Here is a 24,110-nt window from a genome sequence, read left to right on the forward strand (position 1 = left end):
CACCCTGCTCTTGCGTTTCAGGGTGGCATGGTTGGGGTTGTACCAAGAGATGCACTTGGGGGTAGGCTTCAGATGGATTTTCATGACACGGGCAAGGATGTCCAGAGTGTTGGAGATAGAAAGGGCTGTGTCAGACAACGAGTCCGCCGCAGGAGTAGGAGGAGGCAAAGGCGTCCACTGACACTTGCTTCATGGGCCGTATGACCAAGAAGCAAGGTGGCAGTGCTGGCGAAGGCTTTGCTTGCGGGGCAAGATGTTTCAGGAGAGAGGAGAGCAGAAAGTGGTCAGTCCAAGAGAGAGGAATGGTGAGAGGTTTGGAGAGGGGGATGTCTGAGGAGATGAGAACATGAACATTCAAGGTGTGTCCAGCAGAGTGTGTTGGACCCAAGGGAAGAATGGAAAGGGAGAGAGAGTTGCATAGGTTGCGGAAGATGGATTCGAAACATCCAAGTGGATGTTGAGGTCCCCGAGGAGAAGTTGAGAGGTTGAGGCAAGGAGAGAGAAAGCGAGGTCAGCCCATTCTGAGAGGAAGAGGGTGACCTGGCCAGGTGGCCTATAGATGGTGACCACATTCAGAGGCCAGGAGAGATAGAGAGCCTGCAGACTAGGCATTCAAATGAGGAGTAGGCCTGCATAGGAATGATAGAAGCAGGGACCCACTTCAGAAAGATCAGGGCCACTCCACCTCCGGGCTGGTTGGTTCTGGGCTTGGAGAGGATCTTGTAGCCCTCAAGGTAGAGAGTATCATAACTCGTGACATAGATGGCCATGAACCATGTCTCTGTGAGGAAAGAGATGGCAGATGGGTGAGAGGTGTTAGAAGGACTAGCAGGAGAAGGGAGGAAATTGATGAGACATGAGGAGATTGGGCGGAGAGCCCTGGACCAAGACGGTCTGATTTAGATAGACATTGATGATGGTCTTGGAGGATAGGAAGGGGGCCATGAGGACCTCCCACCGGGTGCCACCATTAATGGGAGAGGAGGTCTGGAGAGGGAACAACAAAGAGGATGTCTGTGAGAGTCTGTGTGGAGGAAGCGCAGATGTGGGTATCAGCAATAGGGAGGCCTGGGTTTGAGACCACGATATCCCTCTTGAACATTGTCCTTCCAGACTTAGTGAGAGGGATAGGATAGGAGATAGAGTAGCGGTTTGAGAAGATGGGAGAGGTTGAGAGCACCATAGGGGGTGCAAGGCGGCAAGAGTTAGGGAGGAAAAGAAGCACAGCCCACAGCAGTGCACCGCAGTAAGCACCAAAGGGGGACAGGTCTTACAGAGGCAGGCACACAGGAGGCAACAAGCAGGCACCACACCACAGGGGAACACAGGAACAGTAAGGACGAAAGAAAAGGGGAGGACAGCTTACTGCAAAACACCCAGATTTGACTTTCCTAAAAGGTGAAAAAAAAAGGCCAAGTTTTAACACAACAGAAATGCAAAAATACCCAGATTGGACTTTCCTAAAAGGAGGGAAAAGGGTCTAGTTTTAGCACAATAGCCATGCAAGAAATGCAACTTTCCTGGAGACATATGGGAGAGGGCTAAACAATGAAGTTGACTGAGATAAGAGAAATAGGAGTAATTGGAGGGGTGGGTCAATTTAGTGATTGCTACCCCCCCTGTCCGCACTGCACGTACCTTGACAGTCACAGCAGGTTGACTGCTGCAGGCTTCTTGCTTCCCCGGCTAACACAGGCAGACACCAACTGGAGCTGCTTCTGTGGGGGATGTCCTTTGCCTCTGGGTCCTTTGCCGTAGTGGGCTGCCCTATGAACCTGAATAAGTAGGGCACCAAGCCCAATTAGACACAAGGGAGGGGAGGGCGGCGGCATATGGTCCCAGGCTGGAAAAGTTACAACCACAGAGCTGGTGCCCTCCCAAAACCTTCATTGGCTGCCTGTTCAAAGCATCCTGGAGCATGGGCCCAGATTATATCAGAAAGTTGGTCCATAAATATTCTGACTTGAACGATGTGATCAGGGTTTCCAACAAAAGAGCTGTTCAGTTAAACTCAGCAACAAAAATGGACAGCCACCCCGTGCCCTGGAGTGTGGAATAACCTCCTACCAACCCAATGACTTGTAGTTAAAGAAAGGTCCTCAAAACTGGCCTATTCCAAAGAGCCTCCCTATATACTAATTGCGGAACAAACCACGTTGGCCAAGAACTATATGACCGTTATTTTACCCTCCAAAGAAGGCTGCAACGTCCAGATGGGGCTTCCTCTTGCTAAATGTATTATTTTATGTCATAATGTTTTAATTATTATGTAGCATGTGTACATTTGTTCAAAGTCCCAACCACATCTGCTGCAGGAGTTCCTAGGAGTTATTCCTTTTTTACAATAACATAATTAACAATTCCATATAACAACCTGAGAAAAAAGGAGAAAAAAATAAGAAAAGAAAAAAGAACGAGAAAAGAAAAAAAGAAAAAAAAGTTATTTTAGGAGTTATTATTAACATCACTGACAATTGTCACAGTACATGGCTGCCCCCTTTGCTGTCTCCTACCATCCTATGTCCCTCTCCGGAACCTATCTTTCCCCCATTGTAGCCAATCCCTTGACCCCTCACTTTTCCCTCTCAGCGAGCTGGCGCATTCTTTGGTTGCAAAAAGAATGGTATACAAAACGAATGAATACATGAGTATTGGTTTTGCTCTTCTGTTCTTTGTGGTATACAGAGCAGGTGCATTGTTTCGAGACAAGAATGAAAGTGGGATCATGATCTTTGTATAAGTACATGGATGTACACCATTTTCTGAATGCCCTAAGTTCTTCTATCACTGTTATGGAGAGAGAAGGCCTGCGGTTGCCATGGTTCCAATAAGTGTTTGCTTATTAATAGCACTCAGTGTATACCCCCATGCTGGCTAATACACTGCAGAAACATGTATTGTTTGCAGGGACATTATGGCGAGGGAACCATAGACGGAGTTGTCTAATCACAATGTAAACAAGAAAGCATTGAAATACAGCAGGAAATAACAAAACAGTGGACTCACTAGTCCTCACAGCGATCCCAGTACTTTGATATAGTCCACTTGCAGGCTGGTGTTCATTACGTGTCTCTAAGGCATTAAGTACCCAGCCAGCCTTATGTCCATTCCCACCCAGTTCCTGCCCCTCCCTACCGAGCCGGCCCAGCTAAATCTGAAAGCACACAAATGGCTACAGACAGCGTGGCCTGGTGTAACACCCCCTCCGCCTTTGCTGAAACAGCCTGAGTGGTCAGGAGCAGCGCCTGTTGCTTGAGATTCTTGCCTGGGCCATCACCTTCTGACGCAGCATGAGATGTATGGTGGTCCATGTCGGTGCTGGGCCTGCTGATTGGTCCCTCTGGCCCACCAAAACGACCCACACCTGGGAAAGTAAGAGTGCAGGCAAAGGCATCTTGTCGGAGAAATGTACAGGGCAGGGCGAGACTCAGAAGCTCATGTTTTTGTATCTTCTGCATCCAAGCACGTGCGGCCGCCAGAGCAGTGTTCCGTGGGGTACTGCTAAGAGCGTTGCCAAACTGGCTCACTATTAACCCGAAGTTAAGCCTGCGTACGATGCAGCGGTGCGCCATTCTCATGCCAGCACTGTTGCCACAAAATGGCACCAGGGGAGCCAAGACATACATACTAGGGTTGCATACGTCTTATTAAGACGATGAACACCATCTGGTGCACATTGATAGCTTTTTAGTAGTTGACAATCTGCTGTTTGCATTAACGTCCTTCGTACATTTCGCAACTCTATGGCCAACATGGGAACCATAATAATGCATGCTCATTCAAAAAGTGGTTGTATGTCGTTGCTAGACAGACAAACAATAAGGATTGTTCTTTTGAAAAGAAATGATAAAACATGATATTTTACATAGCTAATACCTTAATGTTTTTCAGGAAGGACACATGTATTAGTATAAGTCTTATGGTTGGTTTCTATCTGCTATATAAGGTCCTTTTAGCAAGTTTCTGTGGTGCATTTTTCTCATTTCTATCGATCAGTTTTTATTTTGGGCTTTTAGGTGGCATTAGAGTACAGATAGGGAGAAATGGCAAATGAGGGGGCTACACAGCTTGTAGGTGTTGTTTGTTTATTTGTCCACCCATTGACTGCTGATGGCCATGCTAATACGTATAGCCATTCCCACCCAGTTCCTGCCCCTCCCTGCCCAAAACACCTCCTCATGGGAACTCTTTGAGCTCACTTTAATCAAGTCTCACCATCAAACTTTGCACTCAAAGTGTCTGCCAGTGTTTTTTCAAAGCAGTCTTCTGACTTAATTGGAGCTCTAAACTGCTATTGGTGTAATAAAAATGTCTTAACCAGGTCTGCCTTCAGCGACTCTATTTGTGAGCACGATGTGTATTCTTCGCTGAAGTCCTATTAAAAACAAGCATTGGCAAAGCGAACCGTTTTGGCGTATTAGTATTAGGAATTTTCCAGGCACTGCTGTTAGATGGCCAGCTACTCGCACCATTTTACACCTTCCACCATGAATTGCCAGTTAATACCACCTCAGCAGTGCCTGTCAAGTGCCTTTCCCATGCCTACACAAAAGCCTAAATTGGCATTGCCAATGCTTGTTTGTTTATTGTTGTGCAGTATTTAGGTCACTCACTAAAGATTATTATTTGAAAACACTCATGGAAGAGGAGTCTCTACTGTACTTTCTGCAGCTGACTTTGCTTCCCCTCTAAACACAAAGGGCTCAGCATGTCTGGAAGCACTGCTGTCTAGGTACCGCCGTGCGTGGCGAGGATGAAGAGAGCACCGTATACACGTGGGTCACAGAGGAGAAACGTGGAGCACAGATAAGAAGGTACATAGAGCGCCGGGCATGGCGAGAAGGAAGAGAAATGCCAGGGCACAGGGAGGAGGAGGGTAAAAGGAGAGAACCCAGGGTGTAGCTTGAAGAAAGGAGGATGAGGATGACGCGCACACACACACACAGACATGCACGCATGCATTCACGTATACACACACACACACATTACACTTACTCGAGAGCCATTAATATGGGTTTCTTAGTTAATGAAGTGGTTAAAAGAACCCAGCCCATGAGTAAGACTGCCTGTTTACCATTTTTACAGAATTTTATACATAAATACAGACGGAAATCACTCTTTTTACTTTCAGTATTTATTTGAAAATGATGGATAACAAAATGCATGTTTCGTGTTTGGGTCTTTAAGTTGCAAACATGCATTGTAGGTCAATGTCTGTACAAAGTAACATAACAGAGAGCTTGAAAAAGGAATTCGATTGCTTGTTAATTTGTTTAGCCCTTGACGTGTTGTGCAAGAACGCAGCACTAGGCGCTTCCTGTTACAGGCATCCAAGTGCTAACTAATGTATTTTTTCTGTGTAAATGTGGAACATATTAGTTGCCACTTATTTTTTTTACATAGCAAAAAATAAATATGGCTAAATACAGGAAAAATGACTGAAAATAACTATGGGTAAATATAGACGGAAATGGTACAAAAATAAATACCATAAAACCGGGAGCCTTACCCATCAGCTTGTGGGCCTGTATCACAGAAACGTTTTATAATGGCGCACTCTCATAGGAAAACGCTCTGTGAATCAGTCTCCCAGTAATCAAACTGAAGAATACAAAATGACTTCCATAAGAATCAATTGGTTTATCACCAGCATTAAAAACATGCTATCGTTAAACCATAGGGAATTTGAAGGCTGTGGACGAATGCACGGTGGAAAATGTATTTCAGTGGCATGCGCCTACTCTACCTTCAAATGGAAAGAAAGCCTCCAGGAGCTGTAAAGTAAGGCATAACCAACTTTACGCCTTGGTTGTACAGCTTGCTTTACCCCTCTGGCACTTTAAAAAGAACCCCATTCTGGTTTTAAAAATGAGGACCTATATAAAAGTATGTGCAATGTGAGTGATTTTCCACCCCACTGGCTCAATCGCTTAATCTCTACACAGTGGTCATTGTTGCATCTCCCTCACCCCCTAGGACCTGCCCCTTCGTAAGCAGCCTTAGGAGGCCAGAAAAAGTATTTTAATTTTTCTGGCCTCCTAAGGAGGGAGATAAGACTAGTATCTCTTAAACAGTACCCCCTTTTGCTGAATGTTTATATGCATCTCAAGTAATAACTAGCGACTCGTTGTACTCCATTGTGGATATATCCACAGATAGGTGTGTCCGCATCCTGGCCACAGCAGATTGGTATCCCCCGGAAGAAGGTTCCGAGAATCGCCCAAGGACTGAAAAGATACAAACGCTATATTGGAATGACACTGTACGCACTACGAATAGTCCGTTTTTTGTATGGATATTGTTTTTTACAAGTGATATATGTTGTAAATGTACTGTTTTGTAACAAATCTGATAGAGTGTTCATGTGCCTTTTTTTAGAATTGAAGGGTACAACTTTGGGCAACAGGCTTTGCTGAGCGATGATGTGTCATTGACCAGAAAAATGTGTGCATATAAATATTTCAAAAACATTGTTTCGTAGGAGTGAAAGAAGTAATAACTTCATATTCACCACATACAGGCAACTATTGAATTGCTTTATGGTTTACAAAAAGATGTCAGAATTGTTTATATGAAAAGGGTTCTGAATGTCTCTGTGAAGTGTATACGTCTGAATGTCTTTCACACACACACACACACACACACACACACACACACACACACACACACACACACACACACACCCTCCTTTGGCAGTGTCACCAACTAAAGTCTCCTGCCCCCACCAGGCACACCCTCTGAAAAGCCACCACAGACCTGGAGCCCAAAAGGATGGCTCATAGAGGCAAGGGCCACCAACAGCCCAAATCCTGCCATGGGGGGCAGTTACTTATTTTAACTGTTTGAACTGTTGATTTTTGACCTCTAATATCCTTGTTATTTTCTTTTTGCAGCATTAAAGGGGTAGTGACATCAAAAATGTTATTGGCTCAAAAGATGGGCATCATCAAAAATGTATATAAAAATACTCATTAAGAAAGTTGCTATGTAAACTTTTGAGCAAACGAGGCTCAAAGTCACAGATTTAAAGCACTAGGAGGCATCCATTTTGTGATGGGGGAGCCCAGGAGACTCAAAGCTGAAGCCACAGCAAACATAAATACATAAATACAACGTTGTTGTATTTAAAAATACTGCGGTTTTCTTTCTACATTTCCTGGAGCCTGAGAAACGTAGAAAGAAAACTGCAGCATATTTAAATACAACAACGTTGTATTTCTGACTGCGGCGGCTTTCACTTTAAGTCTCCTGGGCTCCCCGGGTCGGGGGAACCCAGGAGACTGAAAGCGAAAGGCGCTGCAGTCAGAAATACAACATTGTTGTATTTGTAAATGCTGCAGTATTTACAAATACAACAATGTTATAATCTACATTTACATTTAGAATTAAATATGCATAGGGCTTGAATGCTGGAACCTCAAGCATACTGCCTGTGCACTGCGCAATGCCTTTCGTAATGTGGAATGTAACCTATTGCTGAGCCAGCCAACTGTCTTACAACACTACTGTATACTGCACTCATTAAAATCCCCCTCATGCTATGCCCGCACATGGCCCTAGTATACCTTTGGAATCTGCCATCTCATGCTGCCTGCGTAATGTGCACTGTCCCTGTAATACTCAATGCAGTCGCAGCTTGCGTCCTGCCCACTATCAAGCCCAGAACTGGCCCAACTCCTGGTGCACGCCTAATAATGGCGCCTTGCCGGTATTTGCCAACCCTCAGACAGATTAATCCGTAGCCTCATTATGGCACCCATACTTCTAATGCATGGAATATCGCACCAACTACATTCCTTCCTAGCGCTCTGACCACTTACAACAAGACATCCACCTCAACCATTGTACAACAGACCTTACTCCTCACCAAAATCCCTTGTTGCCTCAAGCACAGGAACAAAAATTTAGCATCTCGCATACCCCACAACCATTGACACGACTAGCGCCAATCCTAAGAAAACCTTGCTCCACTGAAAAAAGGAACAAACACATAGCCTCCCACCTTTTCCCAGCCCAACACCACATATCTACAACCAGCTACACGCCATCTATCACAAGAAGGAATTAATGCCTTAACCTCAAAACCACTACTCCTTCAATACCTACAGGGAAATCCACCCGACAGAGAATATGTAGTCCTCACAAAGGACCAGACCACAAGCAGCACCAAACAACTACAGGCCACATCACTAGGATACCCAAAAACACGTCAGGTAACCTTCCTGGTAACCTTCCTGCCAAATATCTGACCTCAAGCCAAAAAACACCTCCCAAGGACAAAACCTGCAAGCGTGCAACCCCAGCACCTAAGACTATACAGGTGAAAGGAGCCCTTATTAATGCCAGATCCCTCCTAGCCCACGCTCTGGACATTGCAGCCACTATCTTCTCTAATAACCTGGACTTAGCAATTACGGAAACCTGGCTTCAACGAGCAGCTGGCCCTGCCCTCACTCTTGCTATCCCTGAGGGATACACCATTCTCAAAAAAGACAGGGAGTCATCAAAAGGAGGGAGAGTAGCCTTCATTGCCAAAAACAACCTTCTGTGTAGCCCAGGTACCTGCTCACCCTACCACCCTCCTGCACTGCCTCCGGACCACCCCTTGCACTGGGGTCTGTATCTGTAAGCATACAGTCCCCCACCCTACTTATTCTCCTGCACTTATTAGATATTCCCTGTTGGCTAAACCCAACACTCGCCACTTGCTGGCTGCACCAACACCGTCTATCGTTTTATGTATTTATTTATTTTATTTATTATTATTTATCCGTCTCTCCTCTGTCCAGCACATTTCCACTTCTATCTCCTTCCATGCACTTTTCCCATTTTCCCTTTCCCCATGCACATGCGCGTTCTTAAGTTCTTAATGTCACTGGGCCTAGTAAGATCGTTGTTTTATTCTTCCTTTTTACCCTCCCTTGCCTTGTCGCGCTCTGAAACACTTATGTAAGAGCGCGATATAAATAAAATATCATATCATATATCAAAAGGCTCTCCTTGGTAAAAATGTCCCTACTCCAAGACACAATGAACGCCAGGAAAATCTATGTTAGCGCCTCCATCCCATACCTGTGATGCACAACCCACTCTGCCCAGATCTCAGCCCAGATTCGAATTCACCCCTGTAACCATCCCAGATACCACAACCTAAAACCCTACAAATGTCTAGGTGACATCTGCCCAGACTCTCTCATAAAAGAGTCTGCCGAAGAATGAGCCCCTTTTATCACGACTCTGATTAACAACTCGTTCTCCACGAGCGATGTACCAGTAAATCTCAAAGAGGCCTGTGTTCTCTCTACTCAAAAACCCCACTCTAGACCCGAACATTCCTACGAACTATTGGCCAATCACCACTGTACCCTTCCTCCTCAAAATACTAGATAGAATAGCTTATGTGCAAATACAAAAATACCTGGAAACACACAACCTCTTGGGCCTCAGACAATTGGGCTTCGCCCCGGCCATGGTACTGAAACCGCCCTCTTGGACCTAAAAATCCAAATGGATGTGATAAAAGACAAAGGCAATATGGTTGCACTCCTCCTACTAGACCTCTCAGCAGCCTTTGACCTGGTTAACCATAAGATTCTATCCAGACACCTAGCCGCAGACGCCCACTTCTCGGACAACGACATAAAATGGATTGAATTCTTCTTATCCAACCGTACCATGATGGTATTCTCAACCACAGTAGCTGCTCCCCTGGCCCCAGTCACCTGCAGAGTTCCCCAAGGATCCTGCGTCCCCCTCACTCTATACAATGTCTTCACCAAGCCATTGTTCTACCTACTAGACAAACTGGGAGTCATCTACACCAACTATGCGGATGACACCCAAATACTCCTGCCCATCACGGGCAATCATAACCTAGACTCCAATGCCCTAAATGAAATCTACCTAACCATTCAAACCTGGATGGCACACAATGAGCTCTGTCTGAACGACGACAACACTGTGATACTGTGATACTCCTCACTGGCAATCACTCTCAGGTTAGCAACTTGCCTGACGTCTACAAAGCCTTCAACATTGACGGCAACACTATCACCAACTCCAAAGATGTAAAAACACTAGGGGTCTAATTCACAGAAGCGTTTTATAATGGCTAAACCCAGTTGGAAAACGCTCTGTGAATCAGGGCCTAGGTGTCTACCTCGACTCATCACTCACCCCGACTATGCAAGTCAATGCTATTGCATCTGCAGCAGCCTACACTGCCAAATTGAACACTGCCAGCAGACCATTCCTGACCACGGACAACTGCGTCATCCTCACTAGAACACTGATACTGTTGAGGATTGACTACTGCAACTCCCTCTACGCAGGCTCCAACACCAAGAACATAAAAAAACTACAAATCATTCAAAATAATCCAGTCAGAGCAGCATTCAACATTCCCAAAAAGGATCATATCTCTGCAGCTAGATGCAAAATCCACTGGTTCCTGGTTCGGGGCAGCATAACATCTAAAACTCTATCCCTTACTTACAAATGTCTCTCAAAAAGTGCCCCCAGCTATCTATCTAGCCAATTCCCCAAGGCTCAGTCCATCAGATCCACCCGTGCTGCCTACTTCTTCCGCCTTGACATCCCCTGCTTCAAACGCAAAAAAGCAGGTGGCTGCAGCTTCCCTGTGCTCGCAACTTTGGAACACCATGCCTCTAGAACTGAGATCAGACCCATCTCTATGGTCCTTCCGGAAAGAACTCAAAACATGGCTCTTCAATCAAGGGAATTAGCTACTCACATCCCCTCGTCCCATACATGTCCTCTCCCTGCAGCCTAACGCATTGTATTATACTGTACCTGTATCATGCAACCTACTGTTTGCAGACCAAAGTATTGTACCTGTAAAATACAACCTACTGTATGTAACTTCCAAATGTAACCTAAGATCAACTGTTGTACATATGGTCTATGGTTGGATTTAAAATGTTGGATATGCTATGTTATTTTACTAACAGCGTAGAGGAAGACCCATGGTTGAAATATGTGTTGGCTGTTCAGGAGTGCATTAAAAAAACAGATGTATAATTAAGTAGAAATCATCACAGTTTTTGGTTATTTTTCCAGGACCTATCAACATCAGCACACCTCCAAACAAGAGAGCCGACCACCAGAAAAGATTGGCACACAGCTATGACATCAACAGACTACCGACCCACATCAATCACAAAACATCCACAACCACAAATATGCCCTGATTCAAGAAGGACAAACAAACTTGGATAAAAAACCAGACAAGAAAGACAAAAAAAACATACCCCTACCAAACAACAAGAACTACCTACTAGAATTCAAAACTCTTCTAATCAACCCCCCCTCTTAACGAACTAAAGATCCAGACTAGAACAAAGACATCATACATTTCCTGCTACCTCTCCATCTAAAATACCAGCCACACCAGAAATCAAGCAGCCCACAACAAAGGGCCCAGTGAATACTAGAGGATCCCACATTATATTACCAAACCACCGACCCCAACACTCAGAACCCGACAATGGAGAACACCTTTGGAAAGACACTTATAAGAACCTGACCTAGGCTACAAATCCTCACCACCTATACTCTTACAAAACCAGAGATTGGAAAAAGAAGAAGCAGAAAACCAAACAACAAACTACAATGACACAGAAGAGAGAAACCCATAGTGCAACCGAATTGAACTCCTCAATGATGGGACAGATGACACAACTGCAGACTTAGCAATTAACAGGCCAGGCCAACAGAGAGTCATAGGACTGACAGACACCGCCCCCACCAATACGTCAGAAATAACACCTAACCAAGAACTAGCCAAATCACTCAGACTACACTGCAGCCTACTCAATGTACTATCTATGGCAAAGCACTAAACAGAAATGTGTGACCTCCTAAGTGAAGGCGGCATGGACACTGTATTCTACACAGAAACATGGCTCTCAGACAACTACAAAGTAATCGCTCATAGCCATACCAGATAAATACAAACTATTGCAATATAACTGAGAAACCAGAAGAGGCGGAGGAATCGCTCTAGCACACAAAAATCACATCAGCCCCTCGTCCCCACCTCCAACAGACATAGAAGACAGCAAATCACTCCTAGTCAACCTCAAGCTCAATGACCAATTGAATGTAATTCTACAGAGCACCCACCTCTAACCCCAACATCGCACGAAAAATCCAACCGTTCCACAAATCACCATACATACTTGTCCTGGGAGACTTCAACATCTGGTTTGAAAGAGAAAATGAAACCACAACAGACTCCCTCAGTGCTCTACTGGAAACTCTTAATATCAAACAAATAGGGAACAGACCCACTCACAGAGCGGGACACACACTATATGCAAGGGATGAACGGTCAACCACCGCCCCACCTGTACCAATTATTTGGAGTAACCAAAATATGATCCCTTTCACCGTCAAAACTTGAGCTCCTTGATGCCCACAAACACAAAACTCCCAGTGACAAAAAAAATGAACTGGAATAGACTTGACCTTGAAACTTTAACAAAACTATTAGAAACTACCAAACCAGACACCTTCCACCTAAACTAAATGACACCAGACACAGTTGAAGAGAAACTTCACACCTAAATCACAGATGCATTAGGCCAACTAGCACCCCAAAAACTCTCCAAACCCACACCAAAAAAGTCACAACAAGATGATTCACAGAGGAACTGAGGGAACTCAGAAAAACAAACCATAAACTAGAAAAGCGATGAAGGAGGCATTACAACCAGGTGTACAAAATCAACTACCAATGACAAATCGACAGTCCATAAAGCCAAGAAAGCATACAAGACTGTGTGAATCCAATCGGCAACAATCCACAAAAAGAAATGTTTCGAATCATCAAGGAAATAAAAAAAACAACTTCATGCATCATACCCTCTCAAACCCTATGCGTCAGCATCACAGCACACCTAAGAGCAAAAAAAGAAGCAATACAACAGGCCATCGACACCTCCCGCAGGACTACAAACTTCACCCTGCCAGAAACCATCACCCCAACAATCAACACAAGACTCAATCAATTTGTGAATCCATGTCCACCGCACATCTAGAAAAACCTACTCACCCACAAAACACCAGCCCTCTACATCCAACTACTAATGAATCGAATCCAAACACAGGAATAGTATCAAAGTCATTCAAATCAGCATACATCAAAACTCTCATAAAAGATTAGACAGGAAATACAGATGAGACTACTAACAACAGACCCATATCAAACATATAATTCCCAGCAAATATCTTGGAGAACCACATGTACAAAGAACTACTGAATCACGTAGAAAGCAACATAATACTTGACCAATCCTGGGTTGGCATCAGACCCATGAGAGAAACAGAATCAGCACTCCTCTCCTCATGCAACAGCCCCAAAATTCACATGGACAACAACACCCAATTGGCCCTCATGCTAATGGACATCCCAGCTGCCTTTGATATGACACACAACACTATCAAGAGACTGGGGGAATCTTGTATTCAAAGATCCACACTACTATGCTTGAAAAGATTTCCTCATCGAGCGAATTGAAAGAACCTCACATTCCACCTGTACATAAAACACAAAAAAATCACCTGTGGTGTACCACAAGGATCAAGCCTCTCCCCACTCCTCTTCAACATTTATATGACCCCCATTACGAAGCTAGTTCAAACCCATGGACTGACAGCCTACAACTACGCAGATGACACCCAACTCATATTCAAGATAACTAACAACAACAACCCTGAGAAAAACCTCAATTAATGCTTCACCTACATAAACATTTGGATGGCAAACAACAACCTCAAACTAAACCCAACCTCAACAGAAATAATGATCTTCCCACGAGAAGACAGTCCAACACAGACACCCCTCACCTGGCCCCTGAGCATGGGAACCCAACCGGAGATGTCAACAGTGATAACAAATCTGGGAATACTCATGAACAGTCTCACCTTGGAACCAGAAGTCAAGACAATAGCAGAAAAATATTCTACCTGCAGCGATTAATAAAAAGGGTCCTCCCCTACCTCAATTTCACACACAGAACCCTGGTGATCATCTCCTTCGTATCATCTACGTTAGACTACGCAGTTAGTCTCTACCTAGGAATACTTGAACGCCTCACCAAAAAAATAAAACACATCCAAAATACTGCAGCGAGACTACTCCTGAGACTAACTAGAAGATAACACATAACACTGGCTACCAGTAAGGAAACACATCAACTTCAAAGCCCTACGCATTGCCCATAAATCACTACATGGACAAGGAGTCAAATTCATCCAAGCAAAAATCACCCAATAACATAAGAGAAGAGACTGAAGTTCTAGCATCGACCTCCAAATAGAAACAAGACATCACAAGAAAAGAAAATTCAGAGGAACCACCTTTTCCTTTCTTATAGCAAAACTATGAAACTCCATCCCAAAGGAAATAAGAATGACTCAAGACCACCTAACCATCAGGAAACAACTAGAAACCTGGCTATTAATCGCAGAGATAAAAATAGACCAACTATACAACAACCACCCTCACAAGCGGTCCTTCCAACCCATACTATGATAGCTGCTGCCAACCATAAGTCAAAAACAAGGAAATAAGAAATAAATATAGAATGAAAAAATATAACATAGAGATGAATGCTTCTAGAAACTGCCAATAGTTTCTTCGAGATATGGCATCTGTAATGTTCCTTTTCTTCAGCATAAACGTAGTACATGAAGTTATAGTTGCTTATGACCTTAAAGGATTGTGAGAGTTAGATGGTATGGGGCACTTAGTGGATTCCACACAAGACATATTAGGAGCTAGATAGCAAGAGGGCCAGACGAGGCATCAGGATTGGCCAGAGCACCCACTGTGGGTGTCTGCTGATGGCTGTGTGTGACTGCTGTTACTTTAGGGGGGTGCAAGGTGTGATCTTCAGGATCCTCTAACTTCACATTTACACCAGTTAACATGGAAGCTATTGAAACACTGATCTTAAAACTCAAACCTACAAATTATGATTATGACTCCATTCCAGTTTGCCTTGCTCAACAACATTCACCCTTCCTGAGAGATTTCCTCACTGCTTTTGTTAATGCCTCACTGACTCAAGGTTGTGTGCCCTCAGACCTTAAAAAATCCTTCTTGACCCCATTTGTAAAAAAACATCTTTGGATCACAATATGTTTTCTAACTATCAACTCATTGCTGTCTAAAATACTAGAAAAAACAGTAACGACAACTCCAGAATTCTGCGGAGGAAAATGGAATTCTTGACATCTATCAATCTGGGTTCAGGCCTGGTCACGGTACTGTAACCACCTGAGGGGCGGTTTGGGATGATATTCTTATGGCTGCTGATGAGGGAGACATGAGGATGCTAGTCATACTGGACTTAGCAGCCTTTGACACAGTTGATTTCGGCATTCTCATCTCTAGGCTTTCTGGGGTGGCTCTGGTATCTGAGGAGTTGTTGAGGTGGTTCTGTTCTTTTTCTGAGTTCAATCTGAACTATTACCGCTATGCCAATGACACACAAATCTATGCCAGGCTGAAGACCCCATCGGAAGTCATCAATCGGATACTGGTATGTGCAGAAAAAAAAACTCTGGATGCTTGAAAAAAAACTCCAACTTAATCCCCCCAAAACTGAGGTCATTGCATTTGGTCTAAAGATTCGATTGACTGACTTTCAATTGAGGATTCCGTGTCCAGCCTTTTCGATTGTTCCGACTACTTTCTCTACGAGAGTAAAACTTGTAGGCTCGATATGGCATGTGACTCCCATGTCACCAAAGTCGTCAAATCCATCTATTATCAACTCATATTGCTGAAACCAGTCTTGCCTCTCATTGCCAAAACCAATCGCTCTGTGGTTGTCGAGACACTGATCAACTCCAGATTGGACTACTGCAGCACCCTTCTCCTGGGCATTCCATCTGGTCAGGTTCACTGTCTCCAAGTTGCTCGGAACGCATCAGTTAGGCTCATATTGGTCCGCCTCAGTCTCTCTGTACTGCAGGAACCTTCACTGGTTGCCTGGTCAACAGAGGATCTTTTTTAGGACCTCTGCCGGATTTTTAAATGTATTCGTGTCATTGCCTCCAGTTATCTGGCCTCCAAAATCTGTCTCCGCCACCCAATGCGCTCTCTTCGATCTTCTAAACAAATGTTTTTGAATATTCCTTTTTCTCTCTTCGTGCATCAAGGAGACAGATTATTTTCAATCAGCAGCAAGCGCCTCTGGAATTCGCTGCCTGCTGAACTCCTGAAGATAGAATCTCTGGCACTATTCCAGAAAAAGTTGAACACTCACTTGTTTCAGAGATCTAGTCCAATCTCTTTAAATATCATTTCTAAATCCCCTAAGGTCTTACTGAACATCTGCGCCTAGATGCAGTTTCTGTCCGGTTCCTCACTGATATTCGCAATATAAATTCAAAATCAAATCAAATCAAAACTCATGGTTTATGATGTTGAAGACTATGCTGTGGTCTAAATATATCAGGATTTAATGGGTAAAGAAAGCTGCTATTGTTATGGTAAGCCAGAAGTTGAGAAACAACAGTTTTCACAAGGACTCGTTAGATGGGGCGGTTAAGCCAGTGATGTCCCTACAGTTATTGTGACTGAACAGGTCGAGTGTAGATTTCCCGAGGAGACAGTGGTTAGAAGGCTCCTTCATTAAAGGACCACTTTATGGAATTAGTTAGTAGTATGAAGACTAGGTCTGATCAGTGGTGATGAAGTTAGCTGGCTATGCCTTGGGATCAAGGGAAGTGACGTCATGTATGTTGGCCAAACCCCTATAGAGAGTTTATTACAAACACACCTGACAAAACTATAAACACAAGTAACACTGTCTTTTTTCAGTGATGTGTGTTTTGATCGTCATCACATCACTCCTTACGGAGTTTGGTGAGTAAGATGTCTCTGGATGAGGAGTGGCTGCGTAAACATTCAAGGATGATCAAAGGGCTTATTTTGCGGATTGGTGTCACACAAAATGCAGGTTTTGATACATTTTACTGGACTGCATGGAAACAGAACTGGAACAATGCCTTGGCTTTCTGAGTCCCATAGACTTCTTCATCAGATGGTGCAGAGTGAAGTGAGTGGCAAAGAAGAACACAGTGGGTGGTTCTTTCTCATAGTGAAACAAGCATTGGCAAAGCCAACAGTTTGGGATTTTGAGTAGGCATGGAAAAGGCATTTTCAGTTTAAACTTCATTGGGTTAAGTGATAGGGTGCATGGAATGCTGGCCTCGGATGGATCCCTTATCGAAAGGACCGTACACTGGGGATTGCTGTGAAAGAGGTAGTGGATGTCAGTGGCTTTTTTGCTTTCTCTGGTTGTGTTTTGCTGTGGATTTCGCAAACGGGATTGTAATGAACAAAGTACCTATTAATAAAGATATAATGTTGGAGCGAATGAGGAATATTTTTAAGGGTAATTTAGACTAGCTATGAAGGAATTGGATTAAATAATGGGATATAGAAATTGTGCTGAATTGACCAGACATTTAACTTGCAGTTTCTTTAACAGTAGCAGTATAATTCTCACCTTATAGCGTTCAACCAGTTTGAATCCCAGAATATATTGCAATTTCCTCAGGCAGATTGGGCAAAGATCCTGGGGTCGCATTAACACCTCGTCCAGACTCAGGACTCCCTGCATGAGACAGCGCAGCCAGCGGCAGGTCCCCAGGCCAATTAGGAGGCTAATTTCATGACATGTGACCTACAGAACAAAAACAAAAAAAACAATCATGAGCTTAAAAAGACACATGTCACTGGTTTATATGTCTTTGGCTACTGTTCAGAAGGGTCTCTGCCATGTTGATATTGGCTAATTGCATAATTAAAAACCTCGGCGGTATCCATCTGAGAAACCACAAGCCTGCCTGTTGATTCTGCATCAGCCCGTTGTATTCCCTCCTGTCCTAACCCACCATGCTAAACCCTACCAAATCGGGTCATACATTTCTCTCTGTGCCCCTTCCCTCCTCTCTCCTATACTAGCCTATTCTACCCTCCCCTTTCCCATCTTATCTATTCCTCATATGTCCTATCATATCCTGTCCGTACCATCCGATCCGATCCTGTCTCCATCTACCTACACAAACCCCACTCTACCCTGTCCTACCCTCATCTATCAATACTATCCAAACGTGCTCGGGAGGATAGCTCAGGGGCAACGTGCTCGCCTTGGAAGCAAGACGACACAGAGCAACACATATTTGATCCCTGGGTCCGCGCTTAGAAACCGCTGGGTATTAAGCGCGTTATAAATAACCTATCATATCATACCCCATTCTATCCTACTATATCCTGGCCCATATCATTCCATACTGTTCTACCCTCCCAGTGCTGCCCATTCTGTTGTGTGCCATCTTACTCTACTCTCTCCTACACTAAACTATCTTATATTCTATCTGGTTCTGTCCCACCTTCCCCAGCTAAATCCTATCCGATCTTGTCCTTCCCATGCAGACACAACATCAGAACCCTCCTTTTTGAGGGAAATCCAAAAAGCTAGTGGCATGACTTTTAAGATTCCTTTTATGTCATTCAAAGGAAATGAGATGAATATGTATGCTGGGGTAAGATGTAACATTGCAATGCAACCCACAGATCATGCCCCGGAGTAATTCATTTTCTACAACAGGATCTCGGTGCCCAGTCAGTGACGTACACACCTCGAGTGCATTCCCTTGCACTGTCAGATCCATTTCATTTCGCTGGTACCTCAAACTGCTTTAGAGAGGGGGCCTAGGTCAGTGACCCTTGGCTGGAGATTCGACTGACAGCGTCACCTTCTTGCAAGAGGCTTTGTAATGCTGCCTGGCTATTCAAAGGGTGATGGGCCACCACCTTGAAGCTAGCAAGAGGAGCCCACCGCCACAATCCTCCCTGTGGTCAGCAACCTGCAGGGATTTGCCTCACACTGGCAGTACAATCAGAGCTGGGCAACAAGGAATTCCATAGGCTAACCGGCCTCCTGGCCCTCCTGAGAAGGAATTGTCAGAGTGGCTCCTGCCAGCTCTTACATAGAGGCGCAAGTTGCACCCCTACCCTCTGTGGCTCTAACCGCGTAAAGAAGAATATATACAGTTATCTGGGTGCATCCGTGGGGGTGGGGGTGATGTTGCAGCAGAATAAGTGTAGAGGCAGTGTCACGAGGTGATGCCAGGCCTTGTATTGGTCGATGTTGCTTGGGTGTTACAGAGTTGTTTTTTGTGATGTTGGCTAATGTGGGGATTTGGGATATTAGCAGAGTTAATGTTACCTTAGGACGAGCTGTTTTTGAAAGATGTCTTCCGAGAAAACAGAACCTTTTTTTTACCACAGACGTGCTGATCGTCCCATTGGTAGGTGCTGGATTGGTATTGTGTAAGGTTGCTTTAAATCCGCCCGGCAGCCTGCTTCTTATCGTGGTACTTTAGGAGCTTTTTGGCATGGCTTGAGCTAACCCTGCTTAGGCAGCAATGTTCCACTCTTTGTTTTGTTCGGAGAAGCCATTTCAGTAGCTGGGCTGGATTTTTCTAAATAGAGTAGGTTTTAAGTTATGGTGAAGAGCCAGGCCTTGAGTGCTTTCCGGAAGACGGCGTCGTCCTATCTGGTAATGTGCTCTGGATTTTGGTGATCATAATTGCGACTGATGAGCCTTCATGGCACCTTTTGATGTTGCAGCGCGCGGTCGAGAGTGTGAAATTGCTGGGTCTTGATAGCCTTGTTGGGTGTTAAGGTGTGCTTTTTTTGTTTTGGGTACATTCCCTCCCTTCACAGGTGATTGTGAGCTTTCTGTGTGGGAAGTTCAGGAAAGGAAAGATATGTCTATTCAATCTTGGGTAAAAATAGTATTTCTTGATTTCAAGTTTGAGGGTTTATTGGGTATCTGTCATTCTCAGGTTCTTGGCCACCTTGGATGTTTGTGGGCAGTTTCCAATTTCCTCAGGCCATGGGATTGGTCTGAGGGTTGTTAACTTGGTGGGTCAGATCATGGTTTCTTTTTGGTTAAGGTTAAGTTGCAGTCGATTATTTGCCATTCAATAGCACCCATAGGAGAGGCGCCACCAAATCAATTGGCTAGAAATGCATGGTTTATTCACCGGCGAAAGTCTGCTTTCCATGTCCACTGCCGGAACCTCTTTCATATGCCGCCATTTTCACTTATTTCCACTCCCTTTTCGCACGGCCACGGATCACCACACCCTTTCCCTCCTTGGTTCCTTCCACCTCCAGCTGCCTCCAGCACACTTATTTCGCCTGTATCTTTGTTCTTTGAACAACTCCTCCGTTTCCGCTGATGCATGTGTCTGCCATAACAACAAAAGAACGACCTCAATCCCTTCACACTTCCTCTACGAGAAACAGGTCAAAGTGCTCCTTCCTGGTGTCCTTGCCGTGTGTTGTGCTGCTGTGCCTGCCTGGGAAGTTGCTTTTCCTGCCTCACTCAATCCACTTCCCACCTCCTCTGTGTGTCCAGGGCCTCAATATTCTTCCAAAGTGTGACGCTGGCCCAGTTTCTAGAGGTGTTTCCCAGTAAGTTAGCCTCTGCTACCCCAACCCCTGTTCCTGCTCAGACCCTCATTAGGGTAGCTTCCTTCAGGGGGTGTCATCCTCCCTCACCATACACCCCCTGACGCTTTCCCCTCTGCCTCACTTATTCCGTGCTCCACAACTACTACGCCTGTGGTTGCTAAATGCCTGCAGGGCACTCTACTGTTTGTCAGAGCATTGAGCTTCTTTTTTGAAACTTTTAGGGATTATGTGACATTTTTTTTACATGGTTAGGATTCTGCATGCCAATCAAATGGCAATTCTCCTAGCTCCTGGATCCCTGAGTCCCTCGTTGTGCAGGAGACCTATCAATGGAAAACAAAAGCCAATGGCAACTGCCAATGCATGGCTTTTCCCACAATCCAGATGTACAATCGAATTGACTGTCAGTCACCTTTCACTTCCAAATTGAGAAGTGCTAATATTCTCATAGCCCCCATCAGTTTTCCACCATGTGCGGTGTAATCTTTCATTTTAAAGACACGTCAGTCTAAAAATCAAAAAGATCAGTGCCATTTTCAAGGTGGCCATCTGTGTAGTTATTTATGTATTCCCTTTATTACCAGCAGAAACGGTTCACACTCTCCTTGCATGTGAGTTTTTTTGCAAAAAGATGTTATACTATCTCTCCACACATTCAGACGGTCTGGGATGTTGGGGATGGAACGCTCCAGCTCCATTGCTCATGTGTAGGATCCAGTATGCGCTCTATGCTTCCTGGTTCCTGTTCTTGTGTGGGGGGTGGCGAGGATCAGTGTCTGGACCTGGGCTGAAGGTAAGCAAATAACTTTATATGAATCTATGTTAAGTGTGTATGTGTAAGCATATGCTTGTGTTACTGAGTGAGTGTATGATGTATGGGTGGCTAGGTGAGCGTGTGAATGAGCAAGTGAATGGTCTATGGGTGCGCATGTGAGTGAGCAAGTGACTGCTGTGTGAATGTGTGTGTGAATGAGAAAGTACATGTTAGATGAATGTGTGAGCACTTGAAATTGTGCCAGCCACTGATCTTGGCAGGGGGTGAGTGGATATTCATATGGCTAGGCATTTTGTACTGAACATCTGTGATAAAGCATGCATGATAAGTGTTATTACCTGACTAAACTTACACATTGTAGTGCAACGACTCTCAATATGCTTTCTTAATTTGGCATGGTATGTTTTATTGGGCATCTATGCTAAAGCAAATATGATGTGTTATTATGTGGCTAGACTGCCATATTTTTATGCATCCAGTCTAGCTATAATTTCTTACTGTGTTATAGCATTTTTACTGGGGGCGTCTATGATAAGGCAAACATGATAAGTATTATTATGTGTCTATACTGGCATATTTTGGTGCAGCTCATCCAGCTTTCATTTCTTACTGAGGCATGGCATGTTTTACTGGACATCTATGATAAACCAAAAATTATAAGTGTTACTACGTGGCGAGACTGGCATATTAGGTGCAGACAGTTAAGGTATATTTTCTTACTGCGGTAAGGCGCGTTTTACTGGGCATCAACAGTAAAACAATCAGGGTAATTGCTATTACAGGGCTAGACTGACATATTTTGTTTTAATTAGTCCCGCTATACATTGATACTGTGGCATGACTTCTTTTTACTGAGCATCTATGATGAAGTAAACATGGCAAGTGGTATTGAATGGTTAGGATGCCATATTTTGGTGCAACCAGTCTGGCTAGAATTCCTTACTGTGGCATGACATTTGTTGCTGCGCATCTATGATAAAGCAAGCATGATGAGTGTTATTATGTGGCTAGACTGGCATATTTTGGTGCAGCTGTCTGGTTAGAATTTCTTAGTGGGGCATGCCGTTTTTTCTGGGCATCTATGATAAAGCAAATAGACTGGCCTACATTGGTGCAGCCAGTTTAAACATTTTTCCTTTTTGTGTCATGGCATGACATTTTCAATGGCAAAGCCAACAAAAATATGTTCTTATATTAGAAAAATTGCATATATTGTCAGAGCCAGCTGGGGCATGCTTTCCTAAAGTATCACTGCTGGCATTATGCACTTGCTGGCATTATGCACAAAGCAAACATGAGTATGTTCTTATATGGGAGTAATGGCATATATTGGTGCAACGAGCATGGCAAGGTCTGGGCAATAGCCAGTGTGAAAATGTTTTGGTACCGTCATACATTGTAAGGAAAGAAACTGCGAAAGATGCTCCTTACACTGTTGGTGAGTTTCCCAAAAAAAACGATTTCAAACTGTCTGTTTTTTTGTCGGGAGAACCCTCCCAAACTCTGCGTGGATGGGTCTAGCTGTCTCACTATGCTTGGTTGCTTTTGGGTATTTGTGGAAATATGTACGTGCCTACAGTTAAAAAAATCACCAGCTGCCACTGCATTTAATGGAGGCATTTGATACCTGTATTCCAATATTTGTACAATCACTCTCACCCTTTCTGTTGTAGGGACTTGACTTGATGGTGTTTGGATTGTTTGTGCTTGTGGGTTTGATACATTTTTAAATCTTGTTGAGAGATCCATTTTGTTGTTATTACTAACAGAAGTGTATAAAGGACTTGCTTTTTAAAATGGATTATTATTTAGAAACTATTGCATTGGAATACGGATAGGGGGGAGATGGGATTTGAGGTGGGATGCTGAGGTGGGACGCACATCATCTGGGTGTTTGGCTTTTTAGTCAGCCATTGACCGCCTCTTGCCATGCTAATACCCATGGCCACTGCCACCCACTACAGGCCCTCCCGACCCAAAACACACCTTCCTCTGAGCAGTGACATCAAACTTTCCGCTGTATGGGGCCTGCCAGTGTTGTTGCTAAGCAGTCTTCAGAGTGTTATCGGCTTGTTTGCAGCTTTAAACGAGTTCCTGGTCTAATAAAAAATGCCTTTACCAATTTGGCGTTTGGCCACTTCATTTATAGGCAATGTGTGTAACCTCACATCCGTTTCTTGCACCAAATCATGTACAAAACAAGCAATGGCAACACCAACAGTTTTGGCTCATGTCTAGGTATTTGATAATGATTTGCTAGGCACTGATGTCATAAACCAAGGCATTTTCCACCTTTTACCATTTCATGGCCATGAGGCACCATTATATCAGTGTCTGCAAATGCCCTTCCCATTCCTACACAAAATCCAAAACGGTTGGCTTTGCCAATGCTTGTTGTAGTATATTTCTGGATCTAATTTCCTTTCGTACATATCAAGGGTAACTCTTAGCACACCATCCCATGCATGCGGGGAAAAACAGGGGTTCTAAAGCATTGAACTAAGGGACAAGTTATATCAGAAGAGCTGACTGGGATGGTGTTGTGAGAAATGAAATAAAAAACACTTTCGAAGCAGCCTGAGTGGCCAGGGTTGCCTAAATATCTGTGTGAAAATGGTGCAAACATCAAAAGGAAGCTATGACTGGCCTTTATCCATCGTTCCATTGTTTCAAACTTTTAAAACATTACCTTATCTTTTCTGTCTGTCATTTAATACTTGTAGTTCTTTTAATAAACACGTATTGAAAAAGCCAACCGTTTCGGCTTTTGCATAGGCAAGGAATACATATTTTCCAGGAATTGCCGTA

General features: G+C 44.1%; 1 protein-coding gene across 2 annotated transcripts in view; it reads right to left on the minus strand.

Annotated features, from left to right (window-relative positions):
* The window catches only part of AMZ1 (archaelysin family metallopeptidase 1), a 486,560-nt gene that overhangs the window by 73,959 nt on the left and 388,491 nt on the right, over nucleotides 1-24,110 (minus strand). For both annotated transcript variants that reach the window (XM_069647593.1, XM_069647592.1), the window contains one exon: nucleotides 17,547-17,723. In XM_069647593.1, the coding sequence (XP_069503694.1) occupies nucleotides 17,547-17,723 (177 nt within the window). The remainder of the gene's footprint in view (nucleotides 1-17,546; nucleotides 17,724-24,110) is intronic.

The sequence above is a fragment of the Ambystoma mexicanum genome, chromosome 2q (genome assembly GCF_040938575.1).
Source record: "Ambystoma mexicanum isolate Mex_15411 chromosome 2q, UKY_AmexF1_1, whole genome shotgun sequence".
In the NCBI taxonomy this organism is placed as follows: Eukaryota; Metazoa; Chordata; class Amphibia; order Caudata; family Ambystomatidae; genus Ambystoma; species Ambystoma mexicanum.